The 13,806-nt window shown below is 36.6% G+C and overlaps 1 protein-coding gene and 1 long non-coding RNA gene across 4 annotated transcripts in view; one reads left to right on the plus strand and one right to left on the minus strand.

Moving 5' to 3' along the window:
* Positions 1–945, plus strand: part of LOC122219976 — a 41,076-nt gene extending 40,131 nt beyond the window's left edge. For both annotated transcript variants that reach the window (XR_006202622.1, XR_006202621.1), the window contains one exon: positions 913–945. This is a non-coding gene — a long non-coding RNA (uncharacterized LOC122219976). The remainder of the gene's footprint in view (positions 1–912) is intronic.
* DHX29 (DExH-box helicase 29) overlaps positions 1–13,806 on the minus strand; it is a 45,348-nt gene that overhangs the window by 22,247 nt on the left and 9,295 nt on the right. Inside the window, exons 1-9 of one of the 2 annotated variants that reach the window (XM_042938846.1) lie at positions 12,348–12,400; positions 11,703–11,832; positions 10,849–10,991; positions 8,791–8,916; positions 5,767–5,893; positions 4,603–4,761; positions 2,720–2,885; positions 2,339–2,462; positions 476–1,084 (exon numbers count right to left, since the gene is read on the minus strand). In XM_042938846.1, coding sequence (XP_042794780.1) covers positions 476–1,084; positions 2,339–2,462; positions 2,720–2,885; positions 4,603–4,761; positions 5,767–5,893; positions 8,791–8,916; positions 10,849–10,991; positions 11,703–11,823 — 1,575 coding nt within the window. In that variant the 5' untranslated portion in view covers positions 11,824–11,832; positions 12,348–12,400. Of the gene's footprint in view, positions 1–475; positions 1,085–2,338; positions 2,463–2,719; positions 2,886–4,602; positions 4,762–5,766; positions 5,894–8,790; positions 8,917–10,848; positions 10,992–11,702; positions 11,833–12,347; positions 12,401–13,806 lie in introns of those variants that run through there. The other variant, XM_042938838.1, reaches the window with a different exon arrangement.

Here is a 13,806-nt window from a genome sequence, read left to right on the forward strand (position 1 = left end):
AAGACAGAAGCAAAAATGTTAGGGGCGCCTGGGTGGCTCACTCGGTTAAGCGTCTGACTCCAGCTCAGGTCATGATTTCGTGATTTGTCAGTTCAAGCCCCATGTCGGGCTCTGTGCTGACAGCTCGGAGCCTGGAGCCTGCTTCAGATTCTCAGTCTCCCTCCCTCTCTCTCTGCCCCTCCTCACTCATACTCTGTCTCTCTCTCTCAAAAATAAATTAAAAAACATTAAAAAAAATGTTAAATACCATCTCTAGAAAGAACAATTCAAAGTGTAATTAAGCTGAGTTGTATCAACCTGGAATTCATATTTGGTTCTAAGCAATTTTATTAATTTCTATATTTTGCAGTTATTCTGCTACTGAATAGCCAGTAGCAGTGTCAAAACTCATACACTGTACAGGTGTCATTTGGATCCCAAGAGCACAGATGAGTAATGTCACCACTCACTGAGATGGAGTTGAACGACATCTTACCCTTCCTCCAGGTCCATTTTCACAGCCCAACTCATCACATACTCTTGTGGCTAAACTCACTGCTGAGATTCTTCGGGGCTGCGTGCAGACAATGTTACACTTACTAGCTCCCCACTCATTTAGAAGCAAATCTTCCAAGAGGAAATGTGGTACTTGAGTACTTTTGCCACTCCCCGTTTCACCTGCCACAACCACTACCCGGTGCCTTTTAAGAGTTTCAACAATTGAATTCCTATGCTTGAACACTGGTAACTGCTGCCTTTCCTTTAGAAGTCTCTGGTACTTAGGTGTGCTTTGCAACTTCCTAAAGAGGGCTCTAACAGGTTCCAAATCTTCTGCCTTTTCTGATTCCAAGGACAGTGCAGAAAAATCCTCATCAGAAACTAAATTTTCCCAAGATTCCTCAGGATCTTCAGAGTTTTCTCTCTTATTTTCAGAATGCTGTTGCTGCTGCTGCTGCTGCTGTTTCAATTTGTTCAGAAGTTTGGCAATAAAAAGATCACGTGGCTTATTGGTTTCCATTTTATTTAATTCTTCCTTTTTCTTTTCTGCATCACTCCACTCCAACCAAACATCTCGGTAAGTGGGAGGAAGTAACTGGTGCACAGACTATAAAGGGGAAAAAAAAAAAAAACAACAGTATGTTATTTTCACTAATTACTTAATATTAAAATTCAATAGGCTGGAACTTAGAAGGATAGCTATTTTCCTCTTAAAATGTAATTTGTCTCTTAGTTACTACTTTAAGATGCACATGCATATGATGCAAATTTATAAATAGCATATCATATTTCAGGCTTCTAAACTTACTAACTGTGTGACCTTCGACAAATAACCTCTCTGTGTCTCAGATTCTACATTGGTAAAATGGGCCTAATATCTCCCTTACAGACACACTCTAAAGTAAACTTCTAATACATGAAAAGTGCTCATTCCTGGAGCAAACTACTGAGTATATTTTTATTATTTATTCCTGCAGTGGTACTATGTAAATATGTAGGTGACCCATAAAGCATTTCTGAAAGAAAATTCCCTCTGAGATGCTGGCAGGTAAATGATATTACAGGTCAAAGTATTTAAAATAAACTACAGTGAAGTGAATCTAAGTTGTCCTAATTCTGTGTCATAAAAGAGCCCACAATTATCTCTATAACACTGAGAGTTACTTCTATCAATTAAGCTTAGCTTATGATCCCTTTTTGCAAAATAGGTGAAATAAAGACATTATAAATTTTTACTGGCAGAAGCTGGAAAAGAACTATCGTTTGGAGTTCCACTTCATCAGGGTCTAAAATTTCCAGTGGTTCTAATTTCCCATGAAGAACATGTATTTACTGCAAAAAAGAAATGTTGACAATCCAACAATCCAAGAAAAAAAAAAGCTTCCTTCAGAAGTACTTCAATCTTTCTTAAACCTGAAAGCTTATAGTTCATATATTCTAAAATTGAAAACTGGAACTAAGTTCTATAACTTTTCAAAAGTGAGAAAAAAATGTAACATTCAAGAGAGACATAACATTTAAATAAGCATTAAACTGTTTAAAAATTCTCCTTACTTCAACCAACCTAGAACAACTATTTTTAATCCATAAAATAGCACAGCCTGAAAAACTAGACCAGTGAAATTGTTCAGAGCCTCTGGTCTAAGGACAGAAAGACCAAGCTATGTTTAGGGGTAAGACGCAGTCAAAATCATAAGTAAGCATTAAACGAGGATTAATCTGAAGAAGCGCTAAGTAAAAACTGGCACCAAAGGCCATCGTTAAATACATTCCATATGCTCATAGTTTTATGTTGGCAAAGTACAGTACACGCACTACTCCACGAATGACTTTTGAGACACATCAATTTAAAAAGTCTCACCTGCCCTTTCACTAAACGGTACAGAGCTAGAGTTGCTCCCAGGTGCTGAGCTTGCATGCCATCTTCTGTTAAGATTGTAGGGCATACTACCAGTACGTCATCTTCAGACTTGATTACTCTTACCCTACAAGGAAGCCAAAGATTTTTAAAATAAAATTAATGAAGTAAAAACAAGTCAGAATTCCATTCACACTGAGCCTAAGTTTACATTAATTAATTAAATATTTCTAATGAAGACACTGTACTAGATAACGTATCAGCACTATCAACCTGAGATGTGGAATAAGAAAGCTTCCTAAATATGTCTACTTAACATGTAAGAAACAGATTTTCCATCTTAGATTTTTCTAAAAGTTCATTCAATTAACCAAAAAAACATACCTACATTTCCAGTATCTACCTACTGGAACTTTTTCAAAGGAAGGATTTGGACTCTTGGGAAGATTCTTCCTGACCCAATCGATCAGAAATTGTTTGGGAGATTTTCCAGTCCAGCTTCGAGCTGTATAGTCAAAATTTCTTACATCATGAGGTTCTTTCTTTTTCTCTAAAATGATAGACAAAGATTGTTTTTTTAAAAATTGTCATGTGGTAATGTGTAGTCTCTTTTGAGTGATCAAAGTCCTCTCAATTTTGGGAAAAGACCTTTAGAAGAGAATAGGTTTAAAAAAAAAAAAAGTTTGCTCTTCTGAGCGATGTAAGGAAATCCTCTTAATGGATAAAACCACTGAATATCTGAATCTTTAAAAAAAAGTATCCTGAGTAACTCATCCATTCTTATAAAATATCTATGGTAACTAACCATGTGATGAATTGTTCAGGGTACTCTGAATTATAGTATTTGGCAGGCTACCACACAGGAAGGGTAATCTTTTGAAAAAAATATAGATCAGATATCATTTCTCTGCTTAACAGCTGCTGCCGCCACCGCCACCTTCATTGGTTTCACATTATGTATAAAATGAAGTCCAAATTCTTCACTACTGCCTAAAACCTTTTCATGGTCCATCTCTGCTTATCATGCTCACTCTATTATAGCCACACAGGCAGGTAATCACTTCCTCAAATGCTCTAAGCCTGCTTGGCCCAGTACAGAGGAAGTAGCCACACATGAACAAATCTAAATTAATTACAATTAAACTTTCAGTTTCTCAGTTGCATTAATCACATTTCAAGTGCCCATTACTCCTATTTGGCTAGTAGCTATCACACTGGATAGCCCAGATATATAACATTCCTATCATAGAGTGTTCTGTTGAATAGTCTGCTCTACGTCTTCTCTACCTTAGACTTCCAATGTACTGTCTCCCTCCTTCTAAGGTGGCTCTTCCCACCAAGGTATCACTGGGCTGACACCTAATCATCTATCAGATCTCAGAGCAAATCAACAGCCCCATTGTTATCTCTAATATTAAACACCAGTATTCTTGCTCTGATAGCATACATCACAATTTATAATTAAATATTTGTGTATATTTAATGCTTATCTCCCCTACAAGACCATCCACTTTAAGAGGGCAAGGACTAGGTTATTTTGTTAATTACTGTACATACAGCAACTGACATTATAAACAATAAAAAATCAATAAATATTTATCAAAGAATATATAATTAAAAAACTGACAATTTAGCATAGGACTTGACTACAGTACAGATAAATATCATACAAGCTATATCAATAATGTACTTAGCACAAATAAATGCACCATTACACACATCCAGTGGCATGGCAGTACTCATGGCAGAGTCCTCTTAGGGCTGTTTGAGTTAACCTTGAAGCGAGGGTAAGGTTGGCCAAGTAGGGGATAACAGAATGAGCAAAATCATGGAGCCATGAAATAACACATGTTTTAGAGAATGTTGCGGCTACAGTACTTAGCTGGGAGAATAAAGTGGGAAGGCAGATTGTGGTAGAATGCAAAGGCTCTTCAATGCCGTGATAAGTATGGACTTACTACTGGATTGAGGGTTTTTAACAGGGAAATCACATTTAGATAGGTTATGGAAATAATTCTGGCAGGAATTTGGAGGATGGACTGGAAAGAGATGAGGCTGAAACAAGATACTTAAAATTACAAAATGCTACAAAAGTTATCATAATTATTATTTTTCCAAGACAGCATGTGGAAGCGTAACTTTACTGCCAGCTTATGTAGTTTGCTAGATGTTTGCTTATGTAGTTTGCTAGAAACTAACAATTTCTCAGTTGTATTTTCACTGACAGTTTACTACTTTCACCTCGAAACCCTTTCCCTTTGTTTTACCTTTCTCTTCTTCAGTAGCAGGTACAGATTTTTCAAATAAGTTAAAGTTCAAAGCCCTTTCCTCTTCTGTGGCGACAAGAGGCTTTTTCCTTTCATTCTGTTGATGTGAAATCTTTATGGCTGGATTGAATACTGGATGGTCTTCTAAAGTTTCCATTTCTACCAAGAAAAAAAGAATTGTGCTTTGTTGTATTTGTTTTTTATGTCTCTTTACTTTGCAGAGACGGTTAAAAAACAAACAAAAAAACTGCAAAACAACAACAACAAAAACTAGAACAGCATTCTTTCTTTTTCCTTGCAGCCAGTTATTCAACACTTTCTACTTGGAATTTATGCTAGAAGTCAGAGGCAATTTATTTTCACATCATATAGTAAAATGTTTTAAATGAATTATTTAACAGATGTAGAAGGTCTGGAAAAACATACTCATTAGACATGAATGCTCATGGAAGTGTACCTGACTCTCCTTTTTGAATGAGGATGGTATTTTATGGTATATTTCAAAGGCTGACAAACTATGGCCCATGGGTCGCATCCAGCCCTGCTGCCTGTTTCTGTATAGCCTATAAGCTAAAAATGATTTTGGTATTTTTAACTGGTTGAAAAATATACGAAGCATTTGGTGACATGTGAAAATTTATATGAAATTCCTATTTCAGTATCCATAAAGTTTTATGAGAATATAGCCATTTATTTACATACTACCAATGGCTACTTCTATGCTGTGACAGGAGAGTTCAGTAGTTGTGAGAGCATCTATATGGGCCACACAACCTACCATATTTATTATTTGCCTTGTTACAGAAAGCCTACCAATCCCAGGTATAAACTGTTAGGAAAGAGTAGACAAGAAGAGGCAACCTCCATGCCAGGAAAGCCAAAAAAAAGAAGAGACATTTATATACCTAAGAATTTTTTTTTTTTTTAATTTTTTAACATTTATTTATTTTTGAGACAGAGAGAGACAGAGCATGAATGGGGGAGGGTCAGAGAGAGAGGGGGACACAGAATCTGAAACAGGCTCCAGGCTCTGAGCTGTTAGCACAGAGCCCGACGCGGGGCTTGAACCCACGGACCGCGAGATCATGACCTGAGCCGAAGTCGGACGCTCAACCGACTGAGCCACCCAGGCGCCCCTATACCTAAGAATTTTTAAGTGTTTACCTCTTTGAAATTTCCTTATTTTTTCTTGAGCCTCTTTTTGGCCTTGCTTGTTTTTTTCTAGTTTAAAGGTAGCTGCCTGCTCCTTTGCATCCAGAAGTTTTGCTGCAAGGTGCAAGTACCTTTCATTCTGTTCCAAAGAAGATATTGATTCAGAAATTTAAAAAAGAACAAGATCAGTTAAGTCATTTGTCAATTTATTATAGAAAAACCTATGATCTTTTAATCTTATTCTTTGATCCAGCAAATCTGCTTTTAGGAATTTTTCACAGAGAAACAATACAAAGGTGCAGATTTGTAGGTAGTAGTGACAGAAGAGGAAAAACTGCAAATCAAAGGTACTCATCTACAGAGAAAATCTGTCAGCCATTAGAAAAAAAAAATGAGGTACCAAAAGAATGAGGGTGATCCACATGGAAAATTTCCTTGACATGTTAAATAAAATTAAAAACTACAGAATAAAAGTTAAGTAAGCTCATTTCTGTAAAAAGGAAGTATTTTGTTTTTATACATAATTTACATAAAGGATTGTGTAGATAATAATATTCATCTGAAAGTTACCTTTCCATAATCTCTTTCTTGTAGAAAATAGGGACATTAAAAAAAAAAAAAAAAAAAAAAAAGGCCTCTGGTAAAAATGGGTGTTATAAAACTTAAGGACTAGCTCCGCTGAGCAAACATTAGACGCAGTTTAAAATTAAACTCAAATTTGTTTTTTTCCTTAGGTTAACAAAGTACAGATGAGAAGCATCAATGCACAAGGTGAAGATAAGGGCATGTATAATGCTGCTATGAAACACAACTGTTAACATGAATGGAAAAGAGATCAACTAAGGCAGCACATCGAGCTGAAGTCTGGAACCACTTTGTGTAGAACACACTGATACAGTGTAAACAGAAGCGTTAGCTGTCTGTACCTCCTGTTCACCCAAATCACACTCATTCTTCCATCATTCCTATTTCTGCCATTGATACCACTGTCCCTCCACCTGCAAATCTCTTGCTGTCTTTAGCTCATTAACTTCTTTATTCAGTAAACCAAGACTTTCTATTGGTTCTTGCTTTAAATGTTTCTGTTGCCTTCCAATTCCAATACCAATTTGGAGCCTTATTATTTCATACCCGAGGAAGTGCAAGAGCTACCAAATGGCTTCCCTATCCTTTCCAAATCACCTTGAACGCTACTAAATATTCCAAACCACTTTAAGCACTTTAATTTTGACCTAAAATACCAAATTCTTGTAACTCACCTGCCCCCAACTTTGAGAAGCTCTTCCCAAGAAAAAAAAGTCAAATTCATTTTTTGGGGATCAAAATCTTCTGGTCTCAGCTAAACTCACTTGTTTACTCCTTCCTGTCAGTACTCATCTACATTTTATACTCTGTATATATTCATATATTGTTTAATACCCAAAGGCTCATTGCACAATCCACTTCTGTACACTGTTCACACTATTTTACCCATATGGATCATCTTCCCTTTACTGCCCATGCACACTTTGCACCCTTCAAGTTCCCCCTCTCTTCTTGCAGTCTTGACCAAATGTTCTAATCAGAAGAGACCTCTTCTTTGACCCTTAATGGAGACTCATACTGTCCTAAGTTCTTTTTGCTTATATTAGTTTAATATAGGCACAGAGTTTAAAAAATATGTATAGGATACAGAAGAGTATAAAAAAAGAAGTGTCCCTCTCATTCTACCACCCCAGTCCTAATCACTAATAATAGCTTCTCGTGTATCTTTCCATATCTTTTCTGTGCATATAGAATGAAAATACACATATATTTTTTTCTTTTACACAAATGGGTTCATCATACTACACATGGTGTTTTGCAACTTCCCTTTTCTCTTTCTAAACCAATTTTATTAAGGTATGATTTACATGTAACATAATACACCCATTTAGGTATACAGGTGAATGTGTTTCATAAATATATATATTGATTTAACCATCATCCTAATCAAGATAAAAAACATTCCCACCATCCCCAAAAGTTTCCTCATGCTGCCTTACAGTCAATCCTCTTTCCCTATCCTTGGACTCAAGCAACTACTGATCTGCCTTTTGTCACGAGAGATTGATTTAGCAAGGATGACTTATCTGGAATTTAATATGATAATTACACATGTAGTCATCTGTCTCCCTTCTTTCATTCAAGGATAATGTTTTGGAAAGTTGCTTGCAGTGTTTGCCTATTATGAATATAAAACTGCTATGCACATTTGTGTACAGGTCTTTTGTGGACATGTTTTCAGTTTTCTTGAATAAATACCTAAGAACGAAACTGTTCTGTCACATGGCTAAGTGTATGTTTAACTTTTTAAGGAAGTGCCAGTTTTCTGAAGTGGACATACCATTTTATACTCCCACAATCAATGTCTGAGTGTTCCTGCAGCTCCATGCACTCCCAACACTTGGTATTACTGATCTCTTTAATTGTAGCCATTTTGATGAATATACAATAGGATCTAACTGCAGTTTCCATCTTCATTTCTCTGATGACTAGTAATCTTGAAATTGTTTTTCCATGTTTACTGGCTATCCATATGTCTATTTTTGTGAAGTATCTGTTGTCCTTTGAAAACTTCCTTATAAATTCTAAAGTCTACTGTCAGACACGTATTATAATATTTTCTTCCTACAACTTGTTTTCATGTAACCTTACATTTTTAGTTTCTCTTATATCTAGGTTTCTCTGACCAGACTAAGGATTTTTTTGTAACGAAATGTGCCTTTATTTTATTATCCAAGGAATTTAGCACACTCCTTACAAATGATAATCATTTCAAAATACTTGATGATTATATGTTTAAAGATGGGAGGAAATGTAAGTAACACTTATTGAGCAGTTACTTTGTGCCATTTTTATTTTGTTACTTTTAGGTTTTATTTTGCTTAATCTTTCCATCCACTCCTAGAGGTGGGTATTTCTTTAATTTACAAATGAGAAAACTAAGTTACAGAAAAGTTAAATATGTTGCCTATGAATAGCCAGCTAAAAGCCTAATACAAATTTCTAACTCACAGGGTCAAATTTTTCCTCTTCTAAACTTTTAGAATTCTCACTCTTTTCTTCTTCATTTTGCTGTTCGGCATACTGCAAAATCCATTCTTTCATATTTACTTCCAAATTTTTTTCTTCCTTTTTTGGCTAGAAAGGAAAAACAAATATCTGAAAAACCAAAGTTAGAAAAAGGTGTCAAACTATCAAGTGTCCCTGTTTTTACTATTTTTTTTTCACTCAGAAACAGTAGACACGTAAACCTCATAAAATCATATTATATACTGTTCTGTGAAGGACAAACGAATTCCACCTTGCTTTAAGAAGTCTAAACTTTCAAAATCAAAAAGGTATGTCTATATAAAGAGGCAAAACAATAAGGAGAACTTTAAAAACTAGTGCTACTCCAGGCAACTGGGTGGCTCAGTCAGGCTGAGTATCCAACCTCGTCTCAGGTCACGATCTCGTGTTTGTGGGTTCGAGCCCTGAATCAGACTCTGGGCTAACAGCTCAGAGCCTGGAGCCTACTTTGGATCCTGTGTCTCCCTCTCTCTCTGCCCCTCCCCTGATCACACATTCACTCTCCCTCTCTCTCAAAAAATAAAATGTTTAAAAAACAAAAAAACCAACTAGTGCTATTCCTTAAAAATAGTGGTTTTATGGGGATAATGCTTCCAGATTTTTGTTTTTGTTTTGTTTTCAAGCTTTACTGGGGTATAACTCATATATTTAAAAACTGTACATACTTGGGGTGCCTGGGTGGCTCAGTCAGTTGGGCATGCAACTCTTGATTTCAGCTCAGGTTATGATCTTGCCATTCATGGGATCAAGCCCTGTCTCGGGCTCCCTGCTGACCGCGTGGAGCCTGCTCGGGATTCTTTCTCTCCTTCTCTCTGCCCCTCCCCTATTCACATGTATATGCTTTTTCTCTCGAAATAATAAACTTTAAAAAATTGTACATATCTAATGTACATGTTAATATATCAATTATATATTAACTTATCATAATGTATACATAAACTCATTCTGATGAGTTCGGACATATGTGTACATTCACGATACCTACAATTGAGATACTAAACATATCCATCATCTCTATAAACTTCCTTGTGTTCTTATGTGCACATGGATTAGTGGGGATAGGGAGTGGTGATTGTGGTGAGAACACATAACATGAGACCTATCTTCTGAACATATTTTAAAGTGCATAATATTGTTCTGTTAACTATAGGCACTATGTTACAAAGATCTCTAGAACTTACTCATCTTGTGTAACTGAAACTAAATGATTAGGCAACATTTCCCCATTTTCCCCTCTCCTCCCTTCAGCCTCTGGTAACTTCCACTCTATTCTCCACTTCTAAGAGTTTAGCTATTTTGGATACTTCACTTAAGTGGAATCCTATAGTATTTATCTTTCTGTGACTGGTTTATTTCACTTAGCATAATGTTCTCTAGGTGCGATACGCAGTGTATTTAAGCTTAACACCCTAATGAAGTACACCTTCCAGTCTTGACTCCTTGCTGTAATCCCCTTCCACACGTATTTTGGAATTGGCCATGTGATGTGCTTCAACCAAGGAAACATTACCAAGATACAAGCTAGGGCTTGGTAAGAAATTTATAGACTGGGGCTTATCATCTTGAAATACTTGGTCTTAGAAGCCAGATGCCAAGTAAATCAGACCACCCTGTGACCATCATATATGAGGAAACATAAGTTAGCCACATGGAAAGAAGGATGCCTGGTTAGCCCCCAGCTGAGGTACTAGCCCTATAAGTAAGAAACCATTTTGGATATTCTAGCCTAGTAAGACAACTTGGGGAACAGATGGACTAAACAGCTAACCCGGGTCCAGACTGCAGAATCAAAAGAAATAAACTGGTGGTTTAAGTCACTAAATTTTTGGGTGGTTTGCTATGCAGCAATAGACTACCGAAACCGTGACAGAAAAGTTTGGCAAACTAATTCTCTTCAATAAGCAAAAACATTATTGCAACCTAGTATTTCTACTCATAAACTGCTATAATGCACTTTATTCTGATTTCTATACAACTTCATGTGTTTAATTCTTAAATTACCTTAATCTTAGTATCTTCTGGTTTTTTGATTTTAGGTTGCGATGGAGGTGAAACAGTGGCTGGTATTTGAGGAGACTGGAATTTTGGCCTACTTTTAGTTTGTTGCTCTTCAAATTCTTGACTGAATCCTTCAGGAAGTGCATCTTAAAAATTGGGATTTAAAAAAAAAACATACAGATGATATATAAAACATAAACATACACATTCATCATACACAAAAATCCTGGCTAAACAAAGAGCACCTAATTTTCTTCCACGCTCATCTCCCCAAGAATAGAAATCCTATGATGAATCTGACTTTATTGTCAAAGTGCGAACACTCATCAGATGACAGCCCACCTCTAACTGGCCATTTATTTCACTCTCAATGTGTTAGGCTCCTAAATTTTCAAAAAAAGATTTGAACCCTTCCCAACTCTTTGGTTGCCTATTACAGTATATGGCAGGATCCTTAATCAGTCATACAAGCAATTTGCACTCTAGGTTCTTGATAAAGATGACAACCTTGACTCTCTGGTTATTAAAACTATCCAAAGCCAGATGGCCCAAGTTTCTAAACCAAAACCAGGAGAGACAGTCTGATAGGTAACAGGTAGGCAAACTTTAAAAATGTGTTCTATGAAGTGCATTATAAAATGACTACTGACAACTGAAAGTAATGCACAAAAAATTTCTTCTTGCATGGACTACAACCTCTGAGAATATACTACAAAGGGCAGAAAAGGGTAAGAACATTCAAAAAATAATTCTAAGACAGTGAAAAAATTTTAAGTAGAGGTTGATACAAATATCACAAATTCTGAATTTCAGAAGGGCTTTAGAAAATGAAAGACTTTAATGATAATACTATTTACCATCTGAAAGATTTAAACAGAGCCAATCCAAGGCAGAATGGAGATCACCTCCCTGTAAGAGTGTGTTAGTCATGGCATCTTCAATGTCCTTAGTCTTAAATGAAAATGCTTGTAAAGCCATGTATAAATCCTGTAAGAGGGAAATGCAAAAAAGTCATTCTGTCAATTTTCTCTCCTTTTATTACTAATTTTATTCTACCACTCATTTTATTATTATTTATTTATTTAAGTAGGCTCTATGCCCAGCGCAGAGCCCAATCAAGGGCTTGAACTCACAACCCTGAGATCAAGACCTGAGCTAAGATCACAAGTTGGACACTTAACTGACTGAGCCACCCAGGTGCCCCTCTCCCACTCATTTAAATTTTTTAAGTTTATTTATGTATTTAGAGAGAGAGAGAGGGAGGGAAATCAGGGGAGGGCAGAGAGAGAGGGAGAGAATCCCAACCAGGCTCTATGCTATCAACACAGAGCCCAATGCAAGACTGAAACTCATGCCATGACCTGAGCCAAAATCAAGAGTCAGATGCTTAAGCTACTGGGCCACACAGTAGCCCACTCATTTTAAACAAGAAATTCTGATACAAATTATTATTTCAAAAATATCTTTTCTCTCTTCTAGTTAGAAGAGTTAAATATGCTTACCAGATTGAGAATTTGAGAACTATGGATAAATTTTAAAAGGACCTCAAAGGGTGCCTGGGTGGCTCAGCTGGTTGAGCATCAAGTTTCGGCTCAAGTCATGTTCTCACGGTTTGTGGGTCTGGGCCTGGCACTGGGCTCTGTGCTGACAGCTGAGAGCCTGGGGCCTGCTTCAGATTCTGTGTCTCCCTCTCTCTCTGCCCCTCCTCTGCTCACAAAAATAAACGTTTAAAAAAAAATTAAAACAGTAAATAAAAGGACCTAGAAAATAAATAAATAAATAAAAGGACCTGGAGACACTGCTCATATTCTTACTATCCAACGATATTGTTTGCAATGTAGTGTTTCCTATCAGTCATTTTTCTGATCTTGTGAAAACAAATTTCACTTAATGTTATAACATAAGCAGGGCACCTGGGTGGCTCAGTCAGTTAAGCATCCGACTTCAGCTCAGGTCGTGATCTCGCAGTTTGTGCGTTTGAACCCCACATTGGGCCCTGTGCTGACAGCTCAGAGTCTGGAGCCTGCTTCTGATTCTGTGTCTCCCTCTCTCTCTCTCTGCCCCTCCACTGCTCATGCTCTGTCTCTCCCAAAATAAATAAACATTAAAAAAAAATTTTTTTAATCATTGTAACATTAGCATCTTCCCAAGTTATCAGAAACTCTTCATCACTTCTAAGAGTTACATACTTCATTAGGTAGGTGTATCATAATCATACCTTTTCCTATTAGTGGCCACTCAGGATGTTTTCTCTTTTTCTTACGATTAGTGCGTCAATGAACATGTTCATCTATAAAGTAAAGCATCTTAATGTACTTTCTAAAGCATGATCTTCAGAGCTGGAGAGAATTTCGTTCAAATCCAGACTGTGCTTACTCTACTACTTACTCATTAACAACTGCAGACTACAGCTTATGTAGTATCTTTCCAAGCCCTGATTCCTTCATTTGAAAAATGGGTCAAAGTATCTTCTGGTATTGTTGTGTCAGAGAAAATGTAAGCAAAGTGCCCACTATAGAGCCTAATATAATTTGTGGAATGTAATTTAGTTTTCACATCACCATTTTAATGTGTGTACTTGTATATGGCACAATTCCTTCCCTAGTTTTGCAGATGGCAATGATCTACATAAAATCTCAAAAGAGTTGAAAATGTCATTTTTTCTCACTATCTTACAACGTAGAACAGGCTTAAAAATGCTCCATTAAAAATAAGGAACTTAGTGGGGGCACCTAAGTAGCTCAGTTAAGCATCTCTATTGATTTTTGCTCAGGTCATCATCTCATGGTTTGTGGGTTCGAGCTCTGTGTTGAGCTCTGTGCTGACAGCATGGAGCTTGCTTGGGATTCTCTCTCTTCCTGTCTCTCTGCCCCTCCCCTGCTCATGCATGCACTCTTTGTCAAAATAAATATTAAATAAACATAAAAAAAATACGGAACTTAAAAAAAGTTTGCAAAATAC

This window comes from Panthera leo, chromosome A1 (assembly GCF_018350215.1).
Source record: "Panthera leo isolate Ple1 chromosome A1, P.leo_Ple1_pat1.1, whole genome shotgun sequence".
In the NCBI taxonomy this organism is placed as follows: domain Eukaryota; kingdom Metazoa; phylum Chordata; class Mammalia; order Carnivora; family Felidae; genus Panthera; species Panthera leo.